The sequence below is a fragment of the Rosa rugosa genome, chromosome 4 (assembly GCF_958449725.1).
Source record: "Rosa rugosa chromosome 4, drRosRugo1.1, whole genome shotgun sequence".
Taxonomy (NCBI): Eukaryota; Viridiplantae; Streptophyta; class Magnoliopsida; order Rosales; family Rosaceae; genus Rosa; species Rosa rugosa.
The window spans coordinates 19172831-19198135 of NC_084823.1; the positions used below are offsets into that span (position 1 = coordinate 19172831).

A 25305-nucleotide genomic window follows, 5' to 3' on the forward strand; every position below is an offset into this window, starting at 1 on the left:
ACTCAATGAAGTGATTCTTCCATCATACGTCAAATACCATCATAGTATTCCAAAATCATTTAACTTACTAAAACTCTACAGACAAAAAAAAGTAAAAGAAAAAAAAAATGCTAAAACTACTTCCAAATACAAAAGTAATACTAAATTTTTTTGTTAACGTGTCCTCATGAAACCGATGAGAATTCCCAATATTTGAATTAAGAGGACATATAAAAATAAATTCTCTTTCTCTTTAGAACTATGGTCATCGAATTTTAAGCACCTAAATTTGAATGCAAGGTGTGAATTTAAAATATAACATAAAGTATATATTTTTAATATGGTCGAAAATCATATATTTGAAATAACAAATCTTTACAAATGAAATCTTCATCATTTCTCACATTCTAACTAAATATATCTCGAGTAATTATTTCGAAGCTCGTGCTCTCATACCTGCAACAGCTTTCAATATGAGTGAGCTTAACTGAATAGCGTCACACCTTTTTAGGTTATTATTAGCTAAATAATAAAGAAGTTACAATAAAAGAAAAATGAAAGATAATGTAAAAAAATACGATTAACTCATAACTCGTCTCATGCCTTTCAAATCTATACTACATTTCTCTTTTCTTAAGATTATATTGTTACAATGCTTCACATCGCCTGTGACCCTGTGTGTATATGCAACATGATAATTTTATTAACCTCGTTGGAATGGCTTTACTTGTTTATTTGCGCATATTGAGCTGACATATATTCTTTGGTCCTTGTCGAGAATTCAACTCAACTACACAAAGAGCTCTTTTCTCTCAGTCCATTTAGATTTCAGTATGTCGCTTATCGATCCATATGTTGCACCAAAAAAAAAAGACATCGTTGTGTCTGCTTTGAGATTAGAACTTTGCAAGAAACTACTCTGGGTCATTATTAAGTTTGCTTCATTGATAACTTGGGACAATGACATATACTGCCACTTTTAGTAACTTTATTATTTTCTAAACCACCCAATATTTGCTTTATTCACAAGGCCACAAAAAATTATCAAAATTTACAAAAATGCCACTGTATTTTTGATTTTGTTTATATACGAAAATATCTCAATGCATCCAAACAGTTATTGTTATTAATTAAAAAACGAAGGTTGACAAACAAAACAGCTACTGTCGACGAACTAAAAAGTTATTGTGATTCTCCAGATTAAAAAAAAAAAATACTATCATTTGTTGATAAATCACTACATACTGTCTTTCCAAAAGCTACTGCTCCAAACCAAAAAGTTGTTCTTGACGAACTGAAATGTTATTGTCATTGTCACGCCCCGATTTTCAGACACAATTAACAATCAAAATAAAGAATAACAAAATCCATCGGGGGTGATGGTTCGGACATCAACACTAAACAACTGTAAATTTTATTTTTTTTAACACAAGCAACAAAGATGTCCCGAACCCATAATGTGAATACAGACTCATTCTTTAGACTGAAATAACAATTCAATAAGTAAACTCATGCACTACGCTCATTACACATCAGAAGACGAACAAATGCATAACAAAATTAGGTTACTAAACCTACCACTGCAACAGCAAGGAAGCTCTCTACTTCAACCACGTTCATCCTAACCTGCAGGATAAACCCCTACACCATTAAATAGTGCATCGAATTGCAACAATGAACCCGATAAGCTTTTTAAGCTTGTATGAGTAAACTCAACAATCATAACAGAAAGCACATGCTTTAGATATCTCAACTTAACATCAATTAAGAAATAAAACACTCATCAACAATTTCACATCATCATCATGCTCAATAACCCACTTCGTGATTAAAATCACCAACATATGATATCTCAACTTAAGATCCCAAACCACTCAACCCCAACTCATTATAGTATTAACACTTAAATCATAACCATTTCCTCTTGGAATGAAGCAAATATCTATCCTCTTAGTGACATTGTGAAATCAATTAGAAATCTCACAACACAATCACTCAAATCCCCTTCCTGTTATTTTAGAAGATGAAATTAACGCCTCAGCTGAGACATGTCAACTTATCTAAAAATCTCAAACAACCATTCTACTTCGATTCCATAGCCAAAACTAATAAGTAATTCCTGCATATAATGTAGTTCAGGAATTTTCAAACACAATCAAGCAATATAAACATAAAGTAATCCCTGCATATAATTTAGTTCAGGAAATTATTTCAATCACACCATTCAATATCATAGTAATCCCTTTGCGTATAATTTAGTTCAGAAGATTATATTAAAATCAACAATTCAGAAAGACGGTAAACCCTGCATATAATTTTCTTTAGGAGATTTTGATGAAATCAAATAGCTAACACAACTGACACTCTTTACAACAACAATCACCACACAAGTCAATCACCACATAGGTCACCACACAGGTCAACCACCACATAGGTCAATCACCACACATGTTGCCTACATCATCCCTCTGGGACAATAAAGTCCCTCTTGGACAATAAATGAAAAATACTTTGAAACTCATTTTATTCACCACACAGGTCATTAATTTACTCTTCACGGTCACACCAGATCCAAAATGTTTCACAACTCAAAACACTTTATTAAAGCAATACAAATCACCTTTTTCACAATATATGCTTTTCCTTAAAAAAGTCAAGCCTCAAAGCAAAAATAAGAACAATTTCACTACTATTGTTTCCACCACACAATAATTTCCACCAAGATATATATATATATATATATATATATATATATATATATATATATATATTTCACGTAAATATGTATATATATACGTAGTCATTCACTCAAGAATGCCACCAATACCAAGCATAGTTCACACATAGCAAAACTCAAGAAAATTATTTTTATAACAAAACCTCATTTAAATAACCTATGAACCGTACGCGATCAAGTTCATATAATTTAAAACAAATATTTATTTCTGAAAATGATTTCACAATTTAGCAAATAATTCCAAAACGATAAAGTGAACTTCTTTCATAAATGAACCTCGTGAGACTTACTCACCTCTAAATCCCACTGCGTCTTCTCTCACAGACGAGATAACATACAGAACACACTCCGTCAAGAACCTAAGAAAATAAGGTCTCAACTTAGTACACAACTAAAAACGAAAGTGGTTACGGTTTGAATCGAGCACTTGAACCAAAACCGTTAATCAAGAAAAACTTCCTCCGAAACCTCCCAAGGTCTCCAGAACACTTCTAGGATCAATTTCTCAAAATTATACGACGATCTAACGATTGGATCCTCGCAAACTGAGTAAACCGAAACGACGCCAAACCTAACATGCTTCAAATGATCACAACAAGACTCCATTATATATCAACATACTCGTATCGACGAGTAGAAGACAACTGTGAAAATAAAAGTTTAAAAAGTGGCCGGGTCAACCTCAAAATTAGGTTGATCCAACCGTCCAGAATGTAGAGTACAATGAGAGGAGCAACTTTCATACTTGGAGCTAAGATCGATTCGGCCGAGATCATGCCCGAAAGCTAGATCGACGTAAATCGCCGTGAAATTTCAAATCCAAATTCCGGTCACCACACCTCAAATCGGTCTTCAAGGCTTGCATGGATGGAAAGAGCATAAGGAGAACTTCAAAACCCAGTCAGGGTTGAGCCATGAAACAGCCGGAGCAACATCGGCGGCCCGCCACCGTGTTTCGGCCCTTGCTGTGCCGTGCACGGTGGTTTATGAGAAGGGTGAGTGGTAGGGACATGTAGAGGGGAGAGAGAGAGAGGGGAAGAAAACGGCGGTGGTGGCGTTGCTGGAGGACGCCGGATGCCGAAGATGGGTCCTGGTCGGGTCTGCGGCGGTCCAAGTCGGCTAGGGTTTTCTGGAGAGATTTTTGGGGTTTTCGGATTTGGAAACTTTCCAAAAATAAATTTTGACTTTTTATTCGTTGGAGAAACTCAACGAATAAAAAGTCAACCCTTAACCCATTGAAAATAAAACGTTTCGCGTCATTATTCGTCCGAAACACTTTCACTTCACCCCCGAACCACGTAACTAGCAACCGGCTTAATAATTTTTAGGAGATCATCAGAAATTAATAACGAATTTTCAGGGGGATTATAGCCATCCTCTCAAAGAATTATTGGCATTCACAATAATCTTTTGAAAAACTATAGGTACCTTTCAAAAAGTCATTGTTCACGAACCAAAAGTTACTATTAGAAAACTCAAAAGCTACTGCTGATGAACTAAAAAGCTAATGCTGGAGAACCGAAACGCTACTGAACCGTTTTCAAGGCAAATTTGACTTTATCGGATATACAATGTGCGGCCAACTTTTAACAATGGAATTGTATCCCTCTCTCTGATTTTTTTTTTTTTTTTGGTGATAAGAGTGTTTATGTGAGGGATAAAAATTTATGTTCACTTAATTGATAATATAAATGTTTAACAAAAAAAGTATTTAGTTGATTGTTTGCCACAAAGGAGAAGAAGCAATCTATGACCAAAAAAAAAAGGAGAAGAAGCAATCAAATTAAAAAATAAAAATAAAAATAAAGAGAGAGGGGTACCTCTCGCAGTCTTTCACCAACAGTCCAACACCACCTCACTATCTCTTTCACCGTTCTTCTTCACCTTGATTGCATCGATCTGTTCTTCCACCCAAAATATTTTTTCGGGTCACTAAATTTTCCCCTCGCTAGTCCTTCAAAATCAAAATCCCTAATGACCCTGTCCCAGTTACTCATTCTGGATTAAATTCCAATTCCTACCACTTCCCGATCGACTTAAACCTTGGCTCTCACCTTCAATGGCTGCATCTGAATCCAGGAAGAGAAAGCAGCCTACTCACAGAAAGCTACTCAGAAATGCCAAGGTCGAAATGAGAAGTGAAGAAGAAGGGTTTCAGGGCTCCTGGCACCCGGGGACTGTAATTTCCGTCGACTGCAAACGACGTCGTCACGTTCAGTACCATCATTTTCTGAACGATGATGGTGATAGTCTTGTTGATGTTGTTTCCGTTTCACCCATTTTGGATGGCATTGATTCCGGCAATGTGGACCGGACTTGCTATCGGGGGAATATAAGGCCGTTGCCGCCGAAGATCGAGTTATCAAAATCTAGGCTTCAGTATGGTCTCTGTGTTGATGTGTTCCATAATGATGCTTGGTGGGAAGGTGTCATCTTTGATCATGATGATGATTCAGGTTTTGAGTTTGACATTTCAATAATGCCATGCAAATTTATCAAACTAGTACTGATAGTTTCTTTTCAGTGCATGTTCCTCAATCTATAGAATGGATTTTGATTTTGTCTCTTGAGAGTTGAGACAAAGTAGACTTAGAAAGTTGTAGTGTAATAATGTATTGTGACCCCTGAAATATAATCTGTATAAGTTTCTTTAAAATCGATGTTTTATTTGGTATATCAGTTGAGATTGATATGTATTATCATTTCAGAGGAGAGGATGATCTTCTTTCCGGATCTGGGGGACGAGCTCAAGACTGGAATCGACACTCTGCGAATTACTCAGGACTGGGATGAGGTTACAGACAATTGGCGGCAGCGTGGGATTTGGGTGTTTCTTGAGCTGATTCAGAAATACAAGCAAGAATGGTACATTGCTGGTGTTTCCCTGAAGCAGATTTGGTATGACGTGCGGGACAAGGAGGGGTTTGAGGAGCAGATCAAGGAGTGGACGTGCCCGATTAGAGATGTGTGGGAAGAACTGGTTGTGATGGTAATTGATGATAACATAAACATCACTGTGGACACACTGCTTGGTTTTTTGGATTTGCCAAGATGCATGTCACCAGAGGCAGAAAAGAGCCAGATAGAATTGGATTCTGCTGGTTTTGTTTCTGATGCTAATCTGAATCCTTTTTCCTGGTCTTGTGACCAATTCCTAAAGAATACTAAATCCGAAGTGGTAGTCCCTTTTCCTGATGTGACCAAGTGTATTCTGCCTGTGGAAGATAAGAACCGGTTGAGTTGTAACCGAGTATATTCTAGGAAGAGAATCGGTAGGTTTAAGAGGAGATTGGGAACACCGCAGATGGCAACTCCAAATACTACAAGCTGAGGAAGATATCAGGTAATGCAAGTTTAACAGCAGCCATAGCTAGTTGAATTAGATTGTAAATGTACTGTCAAGTAGTTTTTGCAGTATGGTTGTGCTTATAACAGATCACGAAGTCATTTCTAAAGCTTTTTTGATACTCGGGAAGGCTTGGTGCAGCCGAGTAATCTTTTGGAGCTTTGATAGTGTGGAAAGTAAGATAGTTGAAAGAATGGCATATATTGTAGTTGCAAGAAGTCTATTGGGAACAATGCAGATGGGCTACAAGTACTACAAGATCAGGGAGGATAACAGCCAGTAGAAGCTGATTAGCAGCTATCACTGCTTGAACTAAAAATATGTACTATATTGTGCTTGTATGTACTATGTTCATATTAATGGATGTTGTTTTTGCCCAAGGGTTATATTTGTAAAGTTGTTTATCTATATCCCTGAAGAAAAATGTACTTTTTTACTTTTCTTTCCTCGGAGATGGTTTGAACTCGTGGTGTTTTCTTTATGGTAAATCCTGAAGAAAATTTGACCCCAGTTTATGGATATGATGAACAAGAATCATGTTGCACCTCTCCTGATCGATGTTATGTATGAACTAAACGAAAAAAGAACATATGGGCTGTATGAATCTCAATGTGTACAAGTCTTTCTGGACTACGCTGCTGAAGATGATGCAGCATTTACTTGAAGAACTTTCGACAAATCCCATGGCATGTGGTTAATGTGAACTTAACTAGAGATGTGGTTAGTTGTTACTGCCCTGTGGAACATGCTGTCTGAAACGTCCTTTGCTATTATGTCTGCGCTTCGGAGATGATGAATGAGTTTGGAGTATATATAAATGATATTAGTAAATGAAGCCCAAACAACTTCTAACATAATCCTCGTACAAAGCCAAATCAAAGTGATCAAACACCAGCTAACAAACCAAAGCTAATAGCTACAAAAATAGACAAGCGTCCAGCCAAAACAAAAGGTAAAACAAACTTTAGCAACCAAGAAATAGAAATAACTAGAGAAGCGTGTACTTCAAGGTATAAGATTCTAATATGAAAGGTTCCGTTAGAAGAATAGGCCTTAAAGTGCAGGCAGGAAACTAGAGCAGCAAAGACTCGAGCACATTAGAACAGTTCCTAAAGAATCCTAAATCCGAAGTGGTAGTCTCTTTTCCTGATGTAACCAAGTGTATTCTGCCTTTGGAACATAAGAACCGGTTGAGTTGTAACCGAGTATATTCTAGTAAAAGAATTGGTAGTTTAAGAGGAGATTGGGAACACCGCAGATGGCAACTCCAAGTACTACAAGCTAAGATATCAGGTAATGTAAGTTTAACAGCAGCCATAGCTAGTTGAATTAGATTGTAAATGTACTGTCAAGTAGTTTTTTGCAGTATGGTCGTGCTTATAACAGATCATGAAGTCATTTCTAAGCTTTTTTGATACTCGGGAAGGCTTGGTGCGGCCGAGTAATCTTTTGGAGCTCTGATAGTGTGGAAAGTAAGGTAGTTAAAAGTTAAAAGAATGGCATATATTGTAGTTGTAAGAAGTCTATTGGGAACAATGCAGATGGGCTACAAGTACTGAAAGATCAGGGAGGATAACAGCCAGTAGAAGCTGATTAGCAGCAGCAGCTATCACTGCTTGAACTAAAAATCTGTACTGTATTGTGCTTGTATGTACAATGCTCATATTAATGGAAGTTGTTTTTGCCCAAGGGTTATATTTGTAAAGTTGTTTTTACTTTTCTTTCCTCGGAGACGGTTTGAACTTGTGGTGGTTTTTTTTTTTTTTTTAATGGTAAATCCTGAAGAAAATTTGACCCAAATTTATTTTGATTAGTTTGAACTCATTCAGTCATTATACTGTGAGACATGGATATGATAAGAAAGCATCATGTTGCACCTCTCCTGATCAATATTATGAATTGAACGGAAAAATAACATATGGGCTGTATGAATCTCAATGCGTGCAAGTCTTTCTGGACTAAGCTGTTGAAGATGATGCAGCATTTACTTGAAGAATTTTCGACAAATCCCATGGCATATGGTTAATGTGAACTTAATTAGAGATGTGGTTTTTAGTTACTGCCTTGTGATCATGGTAAACAGCCAAATCAAAGTGATCAAACACCAGCTAACATTTCCAAAAAAAACACCAGCTAACAAACCAAAGCTAATATAGCTAGCAAAAATAGACAAGCGATCAGCCAAAACAAAAGGTACTTTAGCAACCGAGAAATAGAAATAACTAGAGAAGCGTGTACCTCAAGGTATCAAATATTAGGAAAATTCTAGTCCATCTTTTTTTCTTCTTTTGATTCAAAACATAGTGATTTTCATTCAACTCAAGTCAGAATGGCACGAATACATACCTTCCACTACCAACACAACAGGCAACTATGAAAAGTGGCATGCTAGCACCACTCACTATTACATCCAATGCTCACTTATTAAGAGAGAGCTTATGAACTATGAAACATACATAGCAAATAGGCAAAAAAAAAAGACACACACACACACACACAAAAGTGCATAGTTCCCTACAAAAGCAGGGAATAGGAAAGCAAAGAAAAACTAAGCTAATTAGAAGGGCAACAGTCCAATGGCCTAAAAGAACATTCCAGCCCAAAGCCCAAACAGATGGATTGGTCCACCTCAGCCAAGAGTTGCCACGCTGTATAGTCGTCAATGCATGCCGCGACCGCCTTCATCTCCACAAACCAGTGCCTCATGTCGCACAAAAATCGATGCCATTGAGTTGTTGCCTGGAAATAGATCCAAACCCAACCATGTTGCTTAAGCCACTACTGCATCCTTCATAGATAAGCTGCAAGACCGAGTCCGGCAACACCATCCTGTTCAACCTCCAAGCCAAGACTATCTTGAAACTCACAGAACACGCCCTGTATGCATCGCCCATCCAGCAGCAACACCACAATGTCAGCGTGACCAAAGTCGACACCGGCTAGAATAAATTAATGAACGAACCAAATCTGTCAAACTTGAACCGTTCATATTTATAATCTTAAGTCGCCGTTTTGAATGCCTTAACGATAATCAATTTGGTTGAAAATTTGCAGAAGTGATCTACACATTTGGACCTAAAATCTGAACAGTTAAGATGTTAAAATATGATCGAAAATTTGGTCTAATGCCTTATCCCTATAAAAGACCAAAAAAAGGGATCCCTCATTAGAAGGACCCTGTGTGTGTGTGTGTGTGTATAATCTTGCTCTGCTACGGAGGTCCTTAACTTAACTTAAGGAACGGATTTCCATATTTACCACTTTCCGATCACATATTCACATCTTAACAATTCAGTTTTTAGGTATATATGAGTAGATTATCTCTAAACAAATTTTCAGTTAAACTGATAATCGTTAAGGCATCCAAAACTGCAATTTACACGAAAGATCCGAATCAACGAATTTCCAGGTTCTTATATATATGGCTCTTCAACTAAGGGATCTTTTTTTTTTTTTTTTGTCATTTTAAGGGATTACTTGTATGACCCACTTTTCAATGACATATCAACCGTTAGATTTTTAGGTCTCCATCAGTAGATCATTTTTGTAAATTTTCAACCAAATATAAATAATTACGTGATCTACTCATGAACACCTAAAAACTTAACGATCAATATGCCGATATGTGATTAAAAAAAAGGGTTCCATAAACAATCCATTAAATGACCAAAAATTGGATCCCTCACTAAGAGAATGCCCCTGAATAAGTTTGCACATCATGTGGCGAATGAATAAAAGCTATATAGGTGTGGATATGGCGTGTGTGTGTGTGTAAAGCCAGAGAATTTGTAATGGTCAAAGAAAACCCTAGATTAAAGTTGCAATCTTTATCTCTCGTTAGCGTTTTTTCAAAGCACCAGAATTTGACAAAGACGAAGAAGAAGAGATGAGACCAATACTAGCTAGTGCACTGTGTGGGGTGGAAGAGAAGGTCAAAAACAACAAGAATAATTGGAGTGTGTCTTATATATATGTTATAGAACGCGTCGATACAAGTTCGTGCATATATGGAACGTGAAAATCAGAGTTTGTATGAAGAAGTTATGGCATCAGAAAAGGTTCTATTTTGGTTAAATAGGAAAAAATTTAGAAAATTCAGAAAAAAAACCTAAGTTTCTATTTTTGGAAACTTTTTCCTCTCTCCCGAGCCATTTCCGAGCAGCCGACTTTGTCCGGTATTTTCTCCTTCGTCTGACCACCATTTGACACGCCATCGGTCACTATCAACTCGTCTATCATTTCTCTTCAAGTCTGCGGCGGTGTGGTGGCTCGGTTTGAGCCATGGACGGCGTAGCAAGGGCGGAAAGAGGTGGCGGCGCTGCAATCGGGGTCATCCTTGGAACTTCCTATTCTGACCATCTCAGGAGACGTTTCTTGAGGGCTTTTGGAGTCCAGAAGACGTAGAAGGCTTCCCCCTAAGCTGCTTGCATTGATTCAAAGCATGGAGGTCAAATTTTGGAATTGAAATTCTAGGGTTTCACCGGATTTCAGACATTTCGAGGTAAATTCCGGCCACATGGCTTTAGTTCAAATTTTTTGCTAGTTATGTATGTTGTTGTACATATTAAGAGTAACATTTTGGCATAGGTCTAGCCACCCAATTTGGAGGTTGCCGGCGGTGTGTGAAACCTATGCTTAGCTACTGTCGACAGTGCGTAGCCGTACATCCGTCTGTGTCTGGGCAATTTCATGTTTCATTTATTGTTTACTCGTTGATACAAGCATTTCGATATATGATATGTAATTTTTGAAGATCGTATGAGCATGTTAGGGTTTTTAGAGTTTTCGATTTGCTCGATTTTCGATCCTTGAGGATTTGACTGTTCGATCGACTTGTAATTTTGTCATATCTATCGTAGAAGTATTTCGGAGACTTTGGGTGATCTCTATGAAGTTCGCCTCAATTGGCATTACTTTCAGGGTTTTAGTTCAAACGGGGATTCGAACTTTAATCGCTTTTTGATTCGTGTACTAAGTTGAGACCTATTTTACTTAGGTGATTGACGGAGAGTATTCTATACTTATCTCAGCTATAAGAGAAGACGCAGCAGAACCTAGAGGTGAGTAAATCTCACGTGGTTCATTTACGAACCAAGTTACATTATTGTTCGGTTTAATCGTTAAATTATGAAATCGTTTTCAAAAATAAATATTTGTTTTAAATTATATGAACTTGATTGTCAACGGTTCATAGGTAAGTAAAATGAAGTTTTATTATAAAAATGATTTTTCACAGGTTTTGTATGTGTGAACTATAGTTGGTATTAGTAGTATTCCTGAGCGGGTGACTACGTATATATATATATATATATATATATATATATATATATACACATATTTATGTGATATATATATATATATATATATATATATATATATATATATATATATATTGGTGCAGTTAATCAACATGTTTTGTGTGTTCGATGTTGCTATTGTTGTGATTTAATTTTCAAAGAAAATGAATAAAATTTGGTTGCTTTGGAATGGAAACAATTTTATTTTGACGTTTCGTATTCGAGAGTTTTACTTGTTAAATAATTGTGCTGGTGGTTTAAGGGGTGAAAACAATATTTTGAAATTGATTTCTTTATTGTTTTTGAGAAGAGAGTTGAGCTTTGAAAAACAATATTTGTTGCAGTCAATTATATTGTTTTGGAAAGTATTGAGGTAATGAAACATTTTGAGTCTTGAGTGACTTTTTAAATGTTTTGGTCTTTGTACCGAGGGTGGTTATTGGAACCATGCCCTTGGCCGGGGTATGATTACGACTCAGTTAGAGCTCTTGTCTATCTGCCTCACTCATGACGTGGTCGTACACGGCATTTGGATGATTGTAATTGAGGTGATAGAGGAGTGGCCCTTTGAGGAGTCCCTGCTTGAAAGCCGCTGAAGCCATTGTTTTATCAAGATCGCGGCACTGAGATGCTGCCGCCCGCCACCTTGTGACAAATGCCTTCAGTGTTTCTTCCGTGCCCTGCTTGACGTTGAACAACTGACTTGTGTTGTGGTGTCCAGCAGATAGTAGGATGAACCGGGAAAGGAGGCGTGTGATAATGCGTGGAATGAGTCGATGGATCCCGGCAGACATTCGAAGAACCAGTTCATTGCCTCACTGTCCAACGTTTCGCTGAATAAGTGGCACAGGGTGGCGTCATCGAATCCCTTGTTGTAGGTGACCTTCTTGAAGGTGTCCATATGGACGAAGGGATCGGACCTACCGCTGTAATGTGACATTTTTGGAGTTTTTGCATGCGTTGGCCTGACAGCCTGCAAGATCGTAGCGGTGAATGGTCCTGGCCTGGACGCGAAAAGGGGATTTGAAATTGGCGATGGGGCTCCCGACTCCGCCCGGATTAACCTTTGCTCCAACTGTTGCATCATTTCCAGTATTTGGGCGGTTGCGTCACCAACGGGGCCTGGCCGGATATTCCGCTGGACTGGTCATCGCCTGGGGGCAGGTGGATTTCCCTCAGTCCTAGCCCTAGCCCCTGAGCGGTAGGTGTGCGGCAATGATTCCGCCTCCTGTTCCATCATTAGCTGGGGCACGGGGGGTGGCCCCATTCCCAATAGCTCTGGTGGGTCCAGCGGGACTTGCATCTGCAAGACTGGTGCCGGTACTAATATGTCGGTATTAGGCCAGCTGTGCCTGGTGCTCCGTGATTGTTTGCTCTGCGCTGGATTGGCGTTTACTTCCCGCACCCTTTTTAGTTCATCGACCCGTGACAACAACGTGGCCACCTGCCTTTGGGCCTCGGCCTTTTCCTTGCGCTCCTGTTCACGCTATCTGTTTGCCTTGTGGAGGTCCGCCAGTGCCAGCTCATACAGAGCGGTGAGATCTTGGCCCGGTGGGCAGCTGCTACTTGGATTTACCTCACCGCCGGGGTTGGCCGAGGTGCTAAATAGTGCGCGGTTAATGTTTGCCGCTGAATTGGTGGGTTGGGGAATGGCGGACTGGTCCGCCTGCTCTTCAGCGTTTCCTCCGCTACTGTTAGTCATGGTAGTTGTGGTGGGATGACCTTTTGTTCAAGGATTTTCCCACCGACGGCGCCAATGTTAATGCTCAAAGTTTGGCGGTAGCCGAACCTTCGTTTAACGCGGGTCCGGTGGGCGGACCGCTACTCTGAGGACTTAGTGATCTTCGCTAGCTACCAAATGAAAGACAGAGCGTCAAAGGGAGACCGCGTTGGGCGGTCTTCTCTTCTCCGATGCCTAAGTCAGTCAATGCATACAGACAGCATAACAATAAATGAGTAGTAAATGCGTAATTAATGAGGAGAGAGGAGAGAACCTTTTATAGGTGAGGAGAGATCTGCTCTTTTCCTTGTTTTCAATGTGGGACTGATGTGCTTCGATTCCCAGCATCTGGAGCTTCTGATGCTATCTTGACGCGGCACGTGGCGGCGCGTCAGCGGTGATCTGGGGGCAATCCAGGGCTCAGGCGGTAGCCCGCCTAGCTGTGTTTCCATAGTTCACTCCTTTGGTGGGAGTCAGTACTGCTGGCGGTACTATGATCGTGGCTCCTTATAGCTAATTATGCTTGCAAATGTACATGTATGTACATGTTTACATCACGACAAAGCCACCAATACATATATATTTCACGTAAATATATATACACATAGTCATCCACTCAGAAATGCCACTAATACCAACTATAGTCATAGTTAACTTAATAACTCCAAGACAATATGGTAATTATGCTCGTAACGAATATCGTGAGATTTACTCAACTCTGAATCCCGCTGCGTCTTCACACGCTAACCAAGACAAGCACAAATCACCGCAATCCGCTCAACACAAGCCTGTCAAGTACCTAAACACATACGGTATCGATTCAGTGCATGAATCACAAGTGATTAAAGTCTGAAACCCTGTTTTGAACTAAAGCCACAAAAGTGACGCCAATCGAGGCGAAACCACATCCGAGACCACCCAAAGTCTCCGGAATACTTCTACGATCGATACGTCAAATCCACAAGTCGATCGAACACTCGAATCCTCACGGATCTAATAATTGAACGGTTCGAAACTGTAAAAACCCTAACATGCTCATACGATTTCCAAAAATTACAATCTACATATCAAAATGCTCGTATCGACGAGTAGATCACAATCAGGAACATAAACTATCCCTGAGGTGGCCAGAAACCGCTGAAAAACACCACCACAGTCGCGGCCTAGCCGCCGGCCCAAAGTCGGAATTTGACAAAACTTCCAACACAAAAGTTCTTCATCTCAACTCCAATTACAACTTTCATAACTAGCACAAAGTCTGAATCAAAGCCATTTGGCCGGGATTTACCTCGAAAGCTTTGAATTCCAATGAACCCTAGAATCCCAAACTCCAAAATTCGATCTCTACAAGTTGAATCGTTTTCAGGCACCTAAGGAGAAAGATTCTACGTCCTCTGGGCTCCAAAAGCCCTCAAAAATCACCGGTTGTGGTGGCCGAAATCTCCAGTTCCAATGAAGGCGAAATGTGGCAGCGCCTTCGCCACTTCTCGGCGTTACTGCGCCGTGCACAGGCCAACCCACACCGTGAAACTTCCCGGACTTGGAGATGGGACCGAGGCAAAGAGAATGGGTCAAACGGTTTGTCGATTGGTGGCCGGACGGTGGAGAACGAAGCCGGCGAAGGGAGAGAAGCGATGCGGGCTCGGGGAGAGAGAAAGAGGGACGGGTTTCCAGATTTGGAAATCTGTCATTCTATGCAATTTTTGCAAAAATTTGTCCTTCATACAAAAATGGAAAGTTTTTCCGAAGCCCATAACTTCTTCATACGAGCTCCAATTTCTGTGTTCCGCATGTCCACGAACTCGTATCGACGTGCTCTACGACTTTCGTGAAGGAAGTTTTCGGAGAAACCCAATGAATAAAAAGTCAACCCTTGCGGCCCCCTAAAATGACGCTTCTTGAATAATTATTTGCCCGAAACACTTCCGTTCCATCCACGAGCCATGAAACCGTCCGATAACCACTAATTAAATTCTGAAAAATCCTCAGAAAATAATAAAGAATTTCTGGGGCACTACAGAGGTGGAGGGCGAAGACTACAAGTTATCGTCTCAGCCTCACACTGGCGATGGAGCTGGCCGTGGGTGATTTCTCATTCTCCTCAACTGATGACGCCATTTTGTAAAGCTTAGGAAAACCTAAAATGAATCTCGGCTAGCTATTTTTGTAATTCAGCAGGAGGGATTTGATGAGAGAGACCACTACAGGTAGAATTTGAATTTTGAGTTGATTGCGTTTGTATAATGGTTCTGATTATTTTAGGGTTTCTGAGTTTGGGAGTGTGATTTTGGGGTTGTGGTAATTTTGAGCTATGTACTACTCGTTCTTGTCATAAGAGTTCAATTGTTGACTTGCTTTATGGCCTTTGATAGGTGGAAATCAAGAAGACAATACCTAGGGCAGCAATGGGTCGAAGGATTTCAAGACAAAGAAGATTTTTGTGGGTGGAATATAATTCCCACAACAGTGAATGAAGGTGATCAATGATTTGCTGTTCTCTATCCAGTTTAATGTTCATATTTGAATATTGGATGTGGAGGTACTTACATGCGTGCTATTTGAAAATGGGCAGATGAGTTTGTATCTCTAAGCCTAATATTACATGGAAATGAGCTTCTTGCAAGCTCAATTTTTTAAAAATGGATGGCATCTTGTTAAAATTCAGTTTGCTATAATCTTATGCAATTCACCTCACTCTCTAGAAATAGTGGTGGATTTTGTAGTGTTGATTCACAGCAGGATATTTCTAACCTTTGAAATAGGACTTAATTCTCACGTCCAAGATCAATTTACATCATTTTGACCTTTCAAATAGGACTTGCTTCTCATGTACAGTTCATATTACATCATCCTAAAACAACTTAGACTTTGAATTTGTTACAATTTCCATCTCATTCACTTCCTAATGCCTTGTCTTATTGGATGCAATTTAATGGTCTCTGAGATGTCAAAGTTTAAACCAAGCATTTAGATGTACCTTTTTGTTTTGTTTGGTATAAGCTATGATTGAATTATATAGTTTGTAGAAAGATGGTATACCATAACTTGAAGAACTACTATGCTGTTTGCAGTATTTGAATGATATAAGAGAAAATAAATAGGAATTTTCGTTGCTAATATGTTGCTAGCAGATCTATTATAGTGGGAATTTCATTAGGGAAAAGTCCACATGACAAATGTCTTCGACTTTTTCTAGTGCGAAGTGTAATTTTGATATGGGCCGGGAAAGAGCTAATGTATGATAAACAAGAACAACTGCAAGTTCCTCTATTATTCTATAAACAGATAACTATATATGCGACAACTTGATTGAATTTTAGCAGTCTACCTTTCAAGATTTGATTAAAAAAAAAATTCTAAAGGAAGATTACAGGGAAGGAAAATGATGTAACATTTAGTTGCCCTCTTTTTTGTATTACAATATTAAAATTGATGTTATGGTACTTAATGAGTTTGCTCTATTTGTATTTTCGGATTTGGTCAACAACCTTGGTACCATTGCAAGGTCTAGCACCAAGGAACTCATGAAAATCTAGGCTGCTGGAGCTGATGTTAGCGTGATTGGTCAGTTTGGTGTTGGGTTCTACTTTGGATATCTTGTTGCCGAGAAGGAAGAGGAAGGAAAGGTATAGAGCTAGGAAGTTGATAAAGAGAAGAAAGTGGACTAGTACAACATGTTTCTGGCCTTGATGTTTAGGTAGGGTTAGTATGTTAATGTTGGGATGATGATGGAATGAATTGGTTTTGAATGTTTAATCAATGGATATATGTTTTTGAATGTTGGTCGATTGGTTTTGGTTAAATGCTATGTGCAGGATATGTCTTGTGACTCTCTCTCATACCATTTCATTCCAAATGAAAACTATTGTCTAACAATGGAACATTATAAAATGGTATTCAAAAATTGTTGCATGAACAATCTAACTACAATACTTTTCAAACACTTTCAATTGGCCAACTAGAAAAAACACAACAATAAAGTACCATGTTTTGTAGTATCAAACCCAAACAAACAATGCTTTCTACAAACATCTGTTGCGCGCTTTGCTTCAATTCACACAACAGGGTTATCTCAAAAAAGTGATGTAGAACATTTAAAGGGACAACAGTTTCTACACAACTGATCTTGTCAAACTTTGCTTCACAAGTTACTTTCCATGAGATTGCTGCTGAATTAATATGACTTGCACAATGGACACTATACAGTTGTATGTCATCCTTTCTGGTATTCAGACAACACGCATATTAATGCTGGCACTTGTTCAAATTGGATCGATTCAGACGACAGTTTGGCGATGTCGTCTGATACCCTGCATCAGACGGCAGGAGTATTAACAACAGCTTTTAACCCTATCAGACGACAGTGAAAAACTGTCGTCTGATTCGTTTTTTGGCATAGCGACAGGACCCACCACTTCCCAACTCTATGCATGTCCATCAAATCAATGATAAAAATATGGATTAAATTCAGTTTAGTCCCTCAAACTTTAGGTCAAACATCAGTTTGGTCCCTCAACTTTTTTTTTAATCAAACTCATCCCTGATCTCCCAAATTGCATCAACCTCGTCCAAAATTTGAATTTGACTCCGAAGATGACGTCATGCGCTGAGTTGGAGCCGATAAGGAGGTCCCGCATTTCTGATTTTGAACCCATAAGAAGGGCAAAATAGACATTTCAAATTTAATCCAATTTCTAATTTTTTTTCTTCTCTTATTTTCTCTTTCTTCTACCTCTCACTCGATTTCCTCTCTCTCTCTCTCTCTCTACTCTCTCTCTCATTCAGAGTCATTAGCTCCAATATCTCACAGAAACTACAAATTTACAAATGAAGCCACACAATCTGACCTTCAGCTAGCTTTGCAGAGAGGTCCTATGCTCTTGAATCAGCTTCCAAGTGTTCTTCTCTAAGGTGCTTCAGAGCCTCTTCTGCCGCAGCTCGTGTTTGCTTCTCTTCCTCAAGCTGTGTTCAATGACTCAATGCTCTGCCGGAGTCGTTCAACCTCTTCGGAACCACCGCCTCCACTCGGTTCTGCTGGCTGTAAACTCTGAAAGCCTTCAATCTGAGACTTGAGGAATTCGTTCTGGAATTTGAGCTTCGTGACCATCTGCACAAGCTGATCATGAGCATCGCCTGCGCTTCCATTCTCCAATGCGAGATCTCCATTGCTATCGCTTCCGTGCCTCTGCGGTTTCGAATTGTCCTCCATTTGAGCCACCTCGGTCTCTTCAGCCATTCTTCCGCTTTCTCCAATCCAACTCCTACCTGAGGCTGAGAAACACACAAATTCAATCTGATAATCAATTTTCGGATCTCCTCTCTCTCTCTCTACTCTCTCTCTCGTTAAGGGCGATTAGCACTCCTCCTCAACTTGTTGAGTTCGTCAACGGCCTCGACAAGGTCGTCCTCCGTGATCCGCGCGACAGTTTCGCCGAGTTACTCCATTAAACGCCGTCGCATTCTCTGCCCTCTGAGGTTTCTCACTTTCTGTGATCCGTCGAGATCTGATGCTTTCTTTGATTTCGTTTTTGCTGAGATTTTTGGATTGCTTTTTCTTTCGATTGTCTGGTTTTGGTTGATTGTTTGTGTTAGATCTGTTTAGCCTGAGCGGGTGACTACATATATATATATATATATACACACACACACACACACACACACACATATAGGGCCTTTCTAGTGAGGGATCCTTTATTTTCTTTGGTCTATCTAGGAATAGGGCATTAGACCAACTTTTCAATCATATTTTGGCATCTCAACCGTTTAGTTTTTAGGTCCTAATGTGTAGATCACTTCTGCAAATTTTCAGCCAAATTGATTATCGTGAAGGCATTTAAAATAGCGATTTAAGATTATAAGTATGAACAGTTAAAGTTTAACAGATTTGGTTCGTCCATTGATTTAATCTAGTTTGATACCTTAACCATCACTGATTTGGCTAAAAATTTGCAGAAATAATCTACATATTAGGACCTAAAACATGAAGGGTTGAGATGCCAAAATGCGATCAAAAAGTTAGTCTAATGCCCTATCCCTATAAAAGACCAAAAAAATGGATCCCATAGTGGAATTATGTATGGATGCATGCATGCATGTGTGTGAGTGTGTGTGTGTGTGTGTGTGTGTATGTATGTATACCAAATTAGATCAAATTAATGGAAGAAACGAATCTGTCCAACTTGAACCGTTCATGTTCATAATTGTAAATCACAATTTGACTGAAAATTTGCAGAAATGATCTATTCATGGAACTCTAAGAATTGAACAATAGAGATGTCCATATATAATCGAAAAGTATGTCCCACAATGGATTGAACTATATTTTTTTGGAAAGACATTGTTCATTATTGTTATTTTTTTTAATATTAGAGAGGATTGTACTATTAACATAGCCTAGTTCTAATCCAATTTCCCACCCTCCCTTACTAGAAGAGACACTGTACTTAAACTCAATTTCGATACAGTTTGTGACCTAATTTTTTAGTGTTCTGATTTAAGAGTAATTATTGGGGAGGAGTTTGATGAGATGATAGAAGTAGCATCAGTGACATAGCTTCTAAATCCGGCTGCCACAGAAGTTTTCGCTATGTAGGGTTTAGGAGTTCACTTTCACCTATTCACTACACCAATTTTTCAATCAGACGACAGTTTTTCACTGTCGTCTGATTATATACTTTTCTGTTGTCTATCTCAATGCCGTCTGATACATGGATCAGACAATACCAAAAAACTGTCGTCTGATAAAGTTTACTACAACAGCGACTACTATGCTGTCTGTTGTCTGAACACCAAGAAAAACAACAGCGGCTTATATACTTACTGTTGTCTGAATGTTATGCCAGACAACAGGGGCTTATATTCTTGCTGTTGTCTGAAGGCTGTGCCAGACAACATGGGCTTATATGCTTGCTGTTGTCTGAAGGCTTAGTCAGACAATATGTACTTGCAAATCCCATTGTCCATCCATTACTGATACTATAGATTTCTCCAAAAAACTGTTGTTTGTTGTTTTGCTGGACAATGACTTTCTCGTTCTTTTAGTCCTTATAGTATTATAGTTAGATGGCTCATACAACAATTTTTGTTAGGCATTTTGTGATGATCAATTATTGCACAATAGTTTTTAGCTGGATTGAATGGTCTGATATACATTCAAAATGACATCACATCCAAAACACATTCATTCATGTAAAAATCCGATACATTCATCCATATATCCAACAAAGTCATTACATCAACAGAACTAGTTTTCTAACAACATTTAGTGAAATGTTGAAACCAACCAAGTCTTGAAGAACACTTTGTGGTGATAATGAGGATGCCAGCAGAAGAGCAGAATCTATGTAAACAATTTCATACCGCAATAGTAAGGTTTGTATAATTATACATTCACAAAAAAATCAAAGTGGCAGAGTATAGGGGGAGATAGGAGCCAACTTGATTATGCCTTGGTCCTCTTTATCAGACACAGGCTTGAACAGATTAGCAATCATTTCTACTTTTGGTGATTGAGTACGAACTGCAGCTCGGTAACGAGAAATCAAAGGCCATTTCCTAGAACTGACCACCTACAAAATTCCCATTTTTAATATGTAAATCGTTAACATATATAATACAGCAACAGACTCTCTAAGAGAATGTGGAATATGCAATAGTAGTAAAATTTATGGGAAAAACTAATGTAATGTGCAGTGGAGAAAAAACTATAGCATGTAATGTGCAGTCAAGAAGAAAAAATGTGAGACTTAATTAATGAGTTGTACTGATGAACATACCCTGGAAACAAAAAGCAATAATATGAGACTTAATTTCCATCAGATTAAGAGCTCATGCTCTGTATGCAGGCTAGCATGCTTGGTGGAGAATTGCTTTGTATCAAATGCATTATTGAGTATAAGGACATTCTTTTCCCATCCTTGGCATTAATAATTGTAACTAAAAATGCCATTGAACATCAAACTAGGGGATAAGGGGTTTTCAAGTCTCTAAATAAGACCAGATGTCACTTCTGGTCTCTAATCCTCAAGTGACAACCAAGAAAGTCGCTCAACTAACATATGACACTCCAAGTTTCATAATCAAATGGCACAAATAAACTCACCAAATAAGGGGTTTTCAAATCTGAATAAATAGATATGTTTTAGATTTGGAAACTAGCTCATATTCTGGCCACATTATAAACGTTTTCAAAATCATGAACCAGAAACTATGAAAGGGATGAGAGCAACATATTGTTATAAGAGTAATACGGCCATCGTCATAATAGATATGGTGATTTGTATACCTCAATATTGCTGGTAGAGTCAGGAAACTGATGTGAGGTCTCCAGACCATGACGAGTAACATTGCAGAGGTTCCTAACATTCAAGCAAGATATTCAAAAACAGAATCAGTCATAAAAATGATGAGAAAAAGATAGCTAGGTAGCAATAATCACATATAACCAAGGTTCTAACAATAATCATTCATGATTCATACTGCTATGGAAACAGCTATGAAATATCATGAATTCATGACAATTATGGAAGGTGTACTGCTAGTCTACTAAAGGAGAATTATTTATTATTGAGTACACAAGAGTATAAGACTATAAGAGTCTTGACATTAAACAAAGCTGCATGATTTTTATCGAAAAACAAAGCTGCTTGATATATATAGAAAACTTGATTTTCAAATTTTGAGATTAAAAAGCAGTTCCATAAAACACCAACTGGCTGCTGTGTCAAAATATGAGAACTAAAGAATCAAACAAGAAAGAACAACTGTAGGCTTTTGTTTTATTTTCTGGAATTTCTAGGTTTTCTCTTAGTATTGAGCATTCATATGTTCTTGGTTATAATTATCTTCAGCTTCTTAAGGCTGACATGCCAAAAGACCACCTTGCATATTTAATCAATCCTCGGTCTTTAAAGCTTAAGTTTATTTGACCCCCAATGACATACCAGAAAGAATAAATAACCTTAAAGCTTAAGTTCAGAATAAGTACCAAGAAATGGAAATCCTCGGACGAATTTAGCAAGTTGCAGTATTTAATCAATCACAAGAAAAAAAAAAATACTCCAGTCAACTATTTTCATAGCAAGTTGCAGTATACATGTCATAGAAGACGAAACTTATTAAGAGCTTTATGAAAACAGTACTGACATGCCAAAAGACCACCTTGCATATTGATTTACACATTTTACCAACACCAAACATATATACACTGTTAAGCATTATAGGAAATGGTCAGTAAACAATCAGAATGATATGTCCTAACAAGTACCAGGATTGATGATGTCCATGTCAATGCACATCTTGATTTTAATCTTTAGTTACATAATGCTATATTCATTTTTACATATGGAAGAAAAAGTCAATAAAGATGCAAATTTTTGTGAGTTTAACACAGCTAATCCACATCTAGGACCTGCGCTCATAACAGATTTTATGGTAACTATGAAACACAATGACAATTTGGACTGAATGGTGAGCTGGTAACTGGAAATTAGATTGCGTAATAAAAATAGGAGCCCAATGTGGTTTTTCTATAGAGGAACTGCATTCTGATTTTATTCAACACTGATTGGCATTAGATACAATTTTAATCCACCTCTTATCGATCATAACAGAGAATGATTGGTTTCGACATTGAAAAGCCAAATCAATTGCTAGTGACAGAGAAGATAAAGTTTTTGAATATTCATAGCTCAATATTACCTTCATCCAGAAGGAACACACCTTTGTGAATTCTGCCGATTGGACTTAGACCACGTTTTAGGTGGGTTTTACAAATCACACTTCTTAGGTGCCAATGCTGTTCTGAGTGTGCAAGGACCAGGGAAAGGAGGTGACAATGAGCTTCCAAGGGATGTCCCATCAGTACAATCAGTGTAAATGAGAACAGCAAATGTAAAGGTTGACCCAAAAACTTTTCAGCTTCTTCAACTGTGTCATTACATATATCTGCATAAACACCCATGTGCTTTCCAGTTTTTCATCTGAGACAACTAAAAGAAACTTAATCATCACTTTCTTCATACGAAGACTATCTAAAAAAATATGCAATGAAATCCTTCATACCAAGACTAACCCAAATCTAAATGAAGCTGAGCGTAGCTTCTCTTCTTGTTGAATTGATGATATCAAATATTGGGTGACCCACCGGTACTATATCTGGGAAAAACATCCATGGGAGCTTTTGGCTTATAGTTAACATCAGTTCTAGTGGTATTTCCATTATCACCTGTGAAATTGAGCATAAAGCTACATTAACACCAAAAACTTAACACCTAATCAACAACTAGTACTATGATATCCATCATAAACACTGAATTGCATTGGCTGCATTATTCATGCAACTGTATTGTTAACACACTCTAGCAAGTGCAATAGATTATCCAAAAAAAAAAAAAAACCAGAGAAACAACTCACCCTAGCACGGCGAAGTGGTTCAACATCCTTGGAAGCATAAACTCCAAACCCATCTGGGCCTTCTTTAAATTCAATTCCATAAGCTCTCATACTTCTAACAAACCCTATCTTGTAGAAATCAGGATCTGCTGGCTCCAACTATATGTTGGAGAGGAAAGATCCCACATTGGAAAAGTGACAAATAAAATATAACTTATAAGTGGGTGGATCTCACCCAATTGTACCGAGGCCTTTTGTGATTAAAACCCAACACCTAACGGGTGGTTAAGTTGGGACAGTATCGGTACAATGGTGGGCCACTGGCCACGCTTGTCGCTGTTTAACATGGTATCAGAGCGGGTCCCTCTCCAATTGCGTCTCCACGTAGGCACGTATCATGAGCCCAAATTGGGGTTCCTTGTATTGCCATTGAAATGAAATTACCAAGTGTCCAATGTGGGCCTTGGATTGTATTGACCAAGTCTCCAATATGAGACTTGTGTCCCAATTTCCAATATGGGAATTGGATGAATGAATTTCACGTGCAGACCTAGAGCTAGGTTGCACGTGAGGGGGCGTGTTGGAGAGGAAAGATCCCACATTGGAAAAGTGACAAATAAAATATAACTTATAAGTGGGTGGCTCTTACCCAATTGTACCGAGGCCTTTTGTGATTAAAACCCAACACCTAACGGGTGGTTAAGTTGGGACAGTATCGGTACAATGGTGGGCCACTGGCCACGCTTGTCGCTGTTTAACACTATAGACATTAAGAACATGGATAAGATTTTAGCAATGAAAGAAAAAAAAAAATTCATTAAAAGTAAACACCTTTCAGTCCAAATTCATAACATCATGTTGTCCTTGTTTCCAATGAACACAATTCACATTAACAACTAAGCAACTGTTTGGCTAATTAGCATTAAACACTATGAAGATACTGATTCATTTCAGTTCTAGAGGCAAGAAAGTTGAAACCTTTAATCGAAAAACCAAATTTTGATGAATTCCCAAGGGCTGTGAAATCCAAATTACATTGCTTCAAGTCTCTAAGCAACCAAACAGAGCATAAAAGGAGAATCAGAAATGGGTATTTACCTCAGAGGGAGAGTCTTTAGCTCGGGGAGACTGAAGCAGAGGAAACGGAGAGGCCTCGGTGGTTGCTGCTTTGGCTTTAATGGGTTGAATGCGAATGCCTTTGTCAGTGTCTTTAGTGGTGAAAGAGAATCTGGGTCTTAGTGAGCCTCCATAGTTGAAGCCCTGCAACTGATTCATACACACATCAAAATTAATAAGACAGAAGAAGAAAATGGAAATGAGAAATGAAGATGAGAGAGAGAAGGGACCTGAGGATTGGAGATGAGGCAGTGGGAAGGGTGCTGAAGAGGAAGAGAAGAAACTTAAATTCAAGGGACAAAGCCACTTAAATGGGTAGAAACCCATTTCAACAATTCAAACCTTGCCTCCGTCACGATCTGGAGGTTGGGTGCTGAACAGAAAGGAAACAAGAACTCATATTCGTGGAGGAGAGAGAAAGTGGATCTGGAGGACTCTCTCTCCTCCGTCACGATCTCCAACCACCGGAGTGGGCTCACCGTAGCCACCATCTTCTTCGCCTTCCTCCAACGAGTCAACGCCAGGCTACACCTCCGAGATGAGCCACAAAGAAATCTCTGCGAATTCGTTTTCTAGGGTTTTGTGGTTCCGGTTCTATTGGGACACAGGGGGAGAGATGGAGAGAGAGAGAGAGAGAGGAGGAGGAGAGGGATAGGGTTTCGGATAAGGGCGAGAGAGATGGGCGCTGTGAGAAGAGAGAGGTAGTTTTGTTGAGTGG

At 38.7% G+C, this 25305-nt stretch overlaps 2 protein-coding genes across 11 annotated transcripts; one reads left to right on the plus strand and one right to left on the minus strand.

The window, feature by feature from the left end:
* The first annotated feature begins 4538 nt into the window (after nt 1-4538).
* Nucleotides 4539-7460, plus strand: LOC133745109 (uncharacterized). 4 transcript variants are annotated; one of them, XM_062173103.1, is made up of 3 exons: nt 4539-5172; nt 5425-6059; nt 7356-7460. In XM_062173103.1, exons 1-2 carry the CDS (start codon nt 4776-4778, stop codon nt 6045-6047), a joined length of 1020 nt encoding a protein of 339 aa, XP_062029087.1. In that variant the 5' UTR covers nt 4539-4775; the 3' UTR covers nt 6048-6059; nt 7356-7460. The 4 variants fall into 4 exon arrangements, with proteins under 4 accessions (XP_062029087.1, XP_062029085.1, XP_062029086.1 ...); XM_062173101.1 differs by lacking the exon at nt 7356-7460 and adding an exon at nt 6193-6442; XM_062173102.1 differs by lacking the exon at nt 7356-7460 and adding an exon at nt 6204-6442.
* A 12777-nt stretch (nt 7461-20237) lies between these two features.
* Nucleotides 20238-25305, minus strand: LOC133745845 (uncharacterized). 7 transcript variants are annotated; one of them, XR_009863819.1, is made up of 7 exons: nt 24818-25305; nt 24570-24731; nt 23493-23630; nt 23152-23304; nt 22779-23068; nt 21364-21436; nt 20238-20647 (listed from the first exon to the last, which is right to left on the minus strand). XR_009863819.1 is itself a non-coding variant. In XM_062174011.1 (3 exons), exons 1-3 carry the CDS (start codon nt 23038-23040, stop codon nt 20620-20622), a joined length of 363 nt encoding a protein of 120 aa, XP_062029995.1. In that variant the 5' UTR covers nt 23041-23101; the 3' UTR covers nt 20238-20619. The 7 variants fall into 7 exon arrangements, 1 of the variants encoding a protein (XP_062029995.1); XR_009863818.1 differs by having other exon boundaries at nt 22779-23059; nt 24570-24737; XR_009863817.1 differs by having other exon boundaries at nt 22800-23068; nt 24570-24737.

Coding starts and splice junctions, on each gene's coding strand:
- LOC133745845 (XM_062174011.1), bottom strand. CDS start 23,040: ATGGGTGTTTATGCAGATATATGTAATGACACAGTTGAAGAAGCTGAA. Junction 21,437..22,778: donor TGTGTTCCTTCTGGATGAAG/GTAATATTGAGC, acceptor CTTGAATGTTAG/GAACCTCTGCAATGTTACTC. Junction 20,648..21,363: donor ACTCTACCAGCAATATTGAG/GTATACAAATCA, acceptor GGAATTTTGTAG/GTGGTCAGTTCTAGGAAATG.
- LOC133745109 (XM_062173103.1), top strand. CDS start 4,776: ATGGCTGCATCTGAATCCAGGAAGAGAAAGCAGCCTACTCACAGAAAG. Junction 5,173..5,424: donor TGATCATGATGATGATTCAG/GTTTTGAGTTTG, acceptor TTATCATTTCAG/AGGAGAGGATGATCTTCTTT.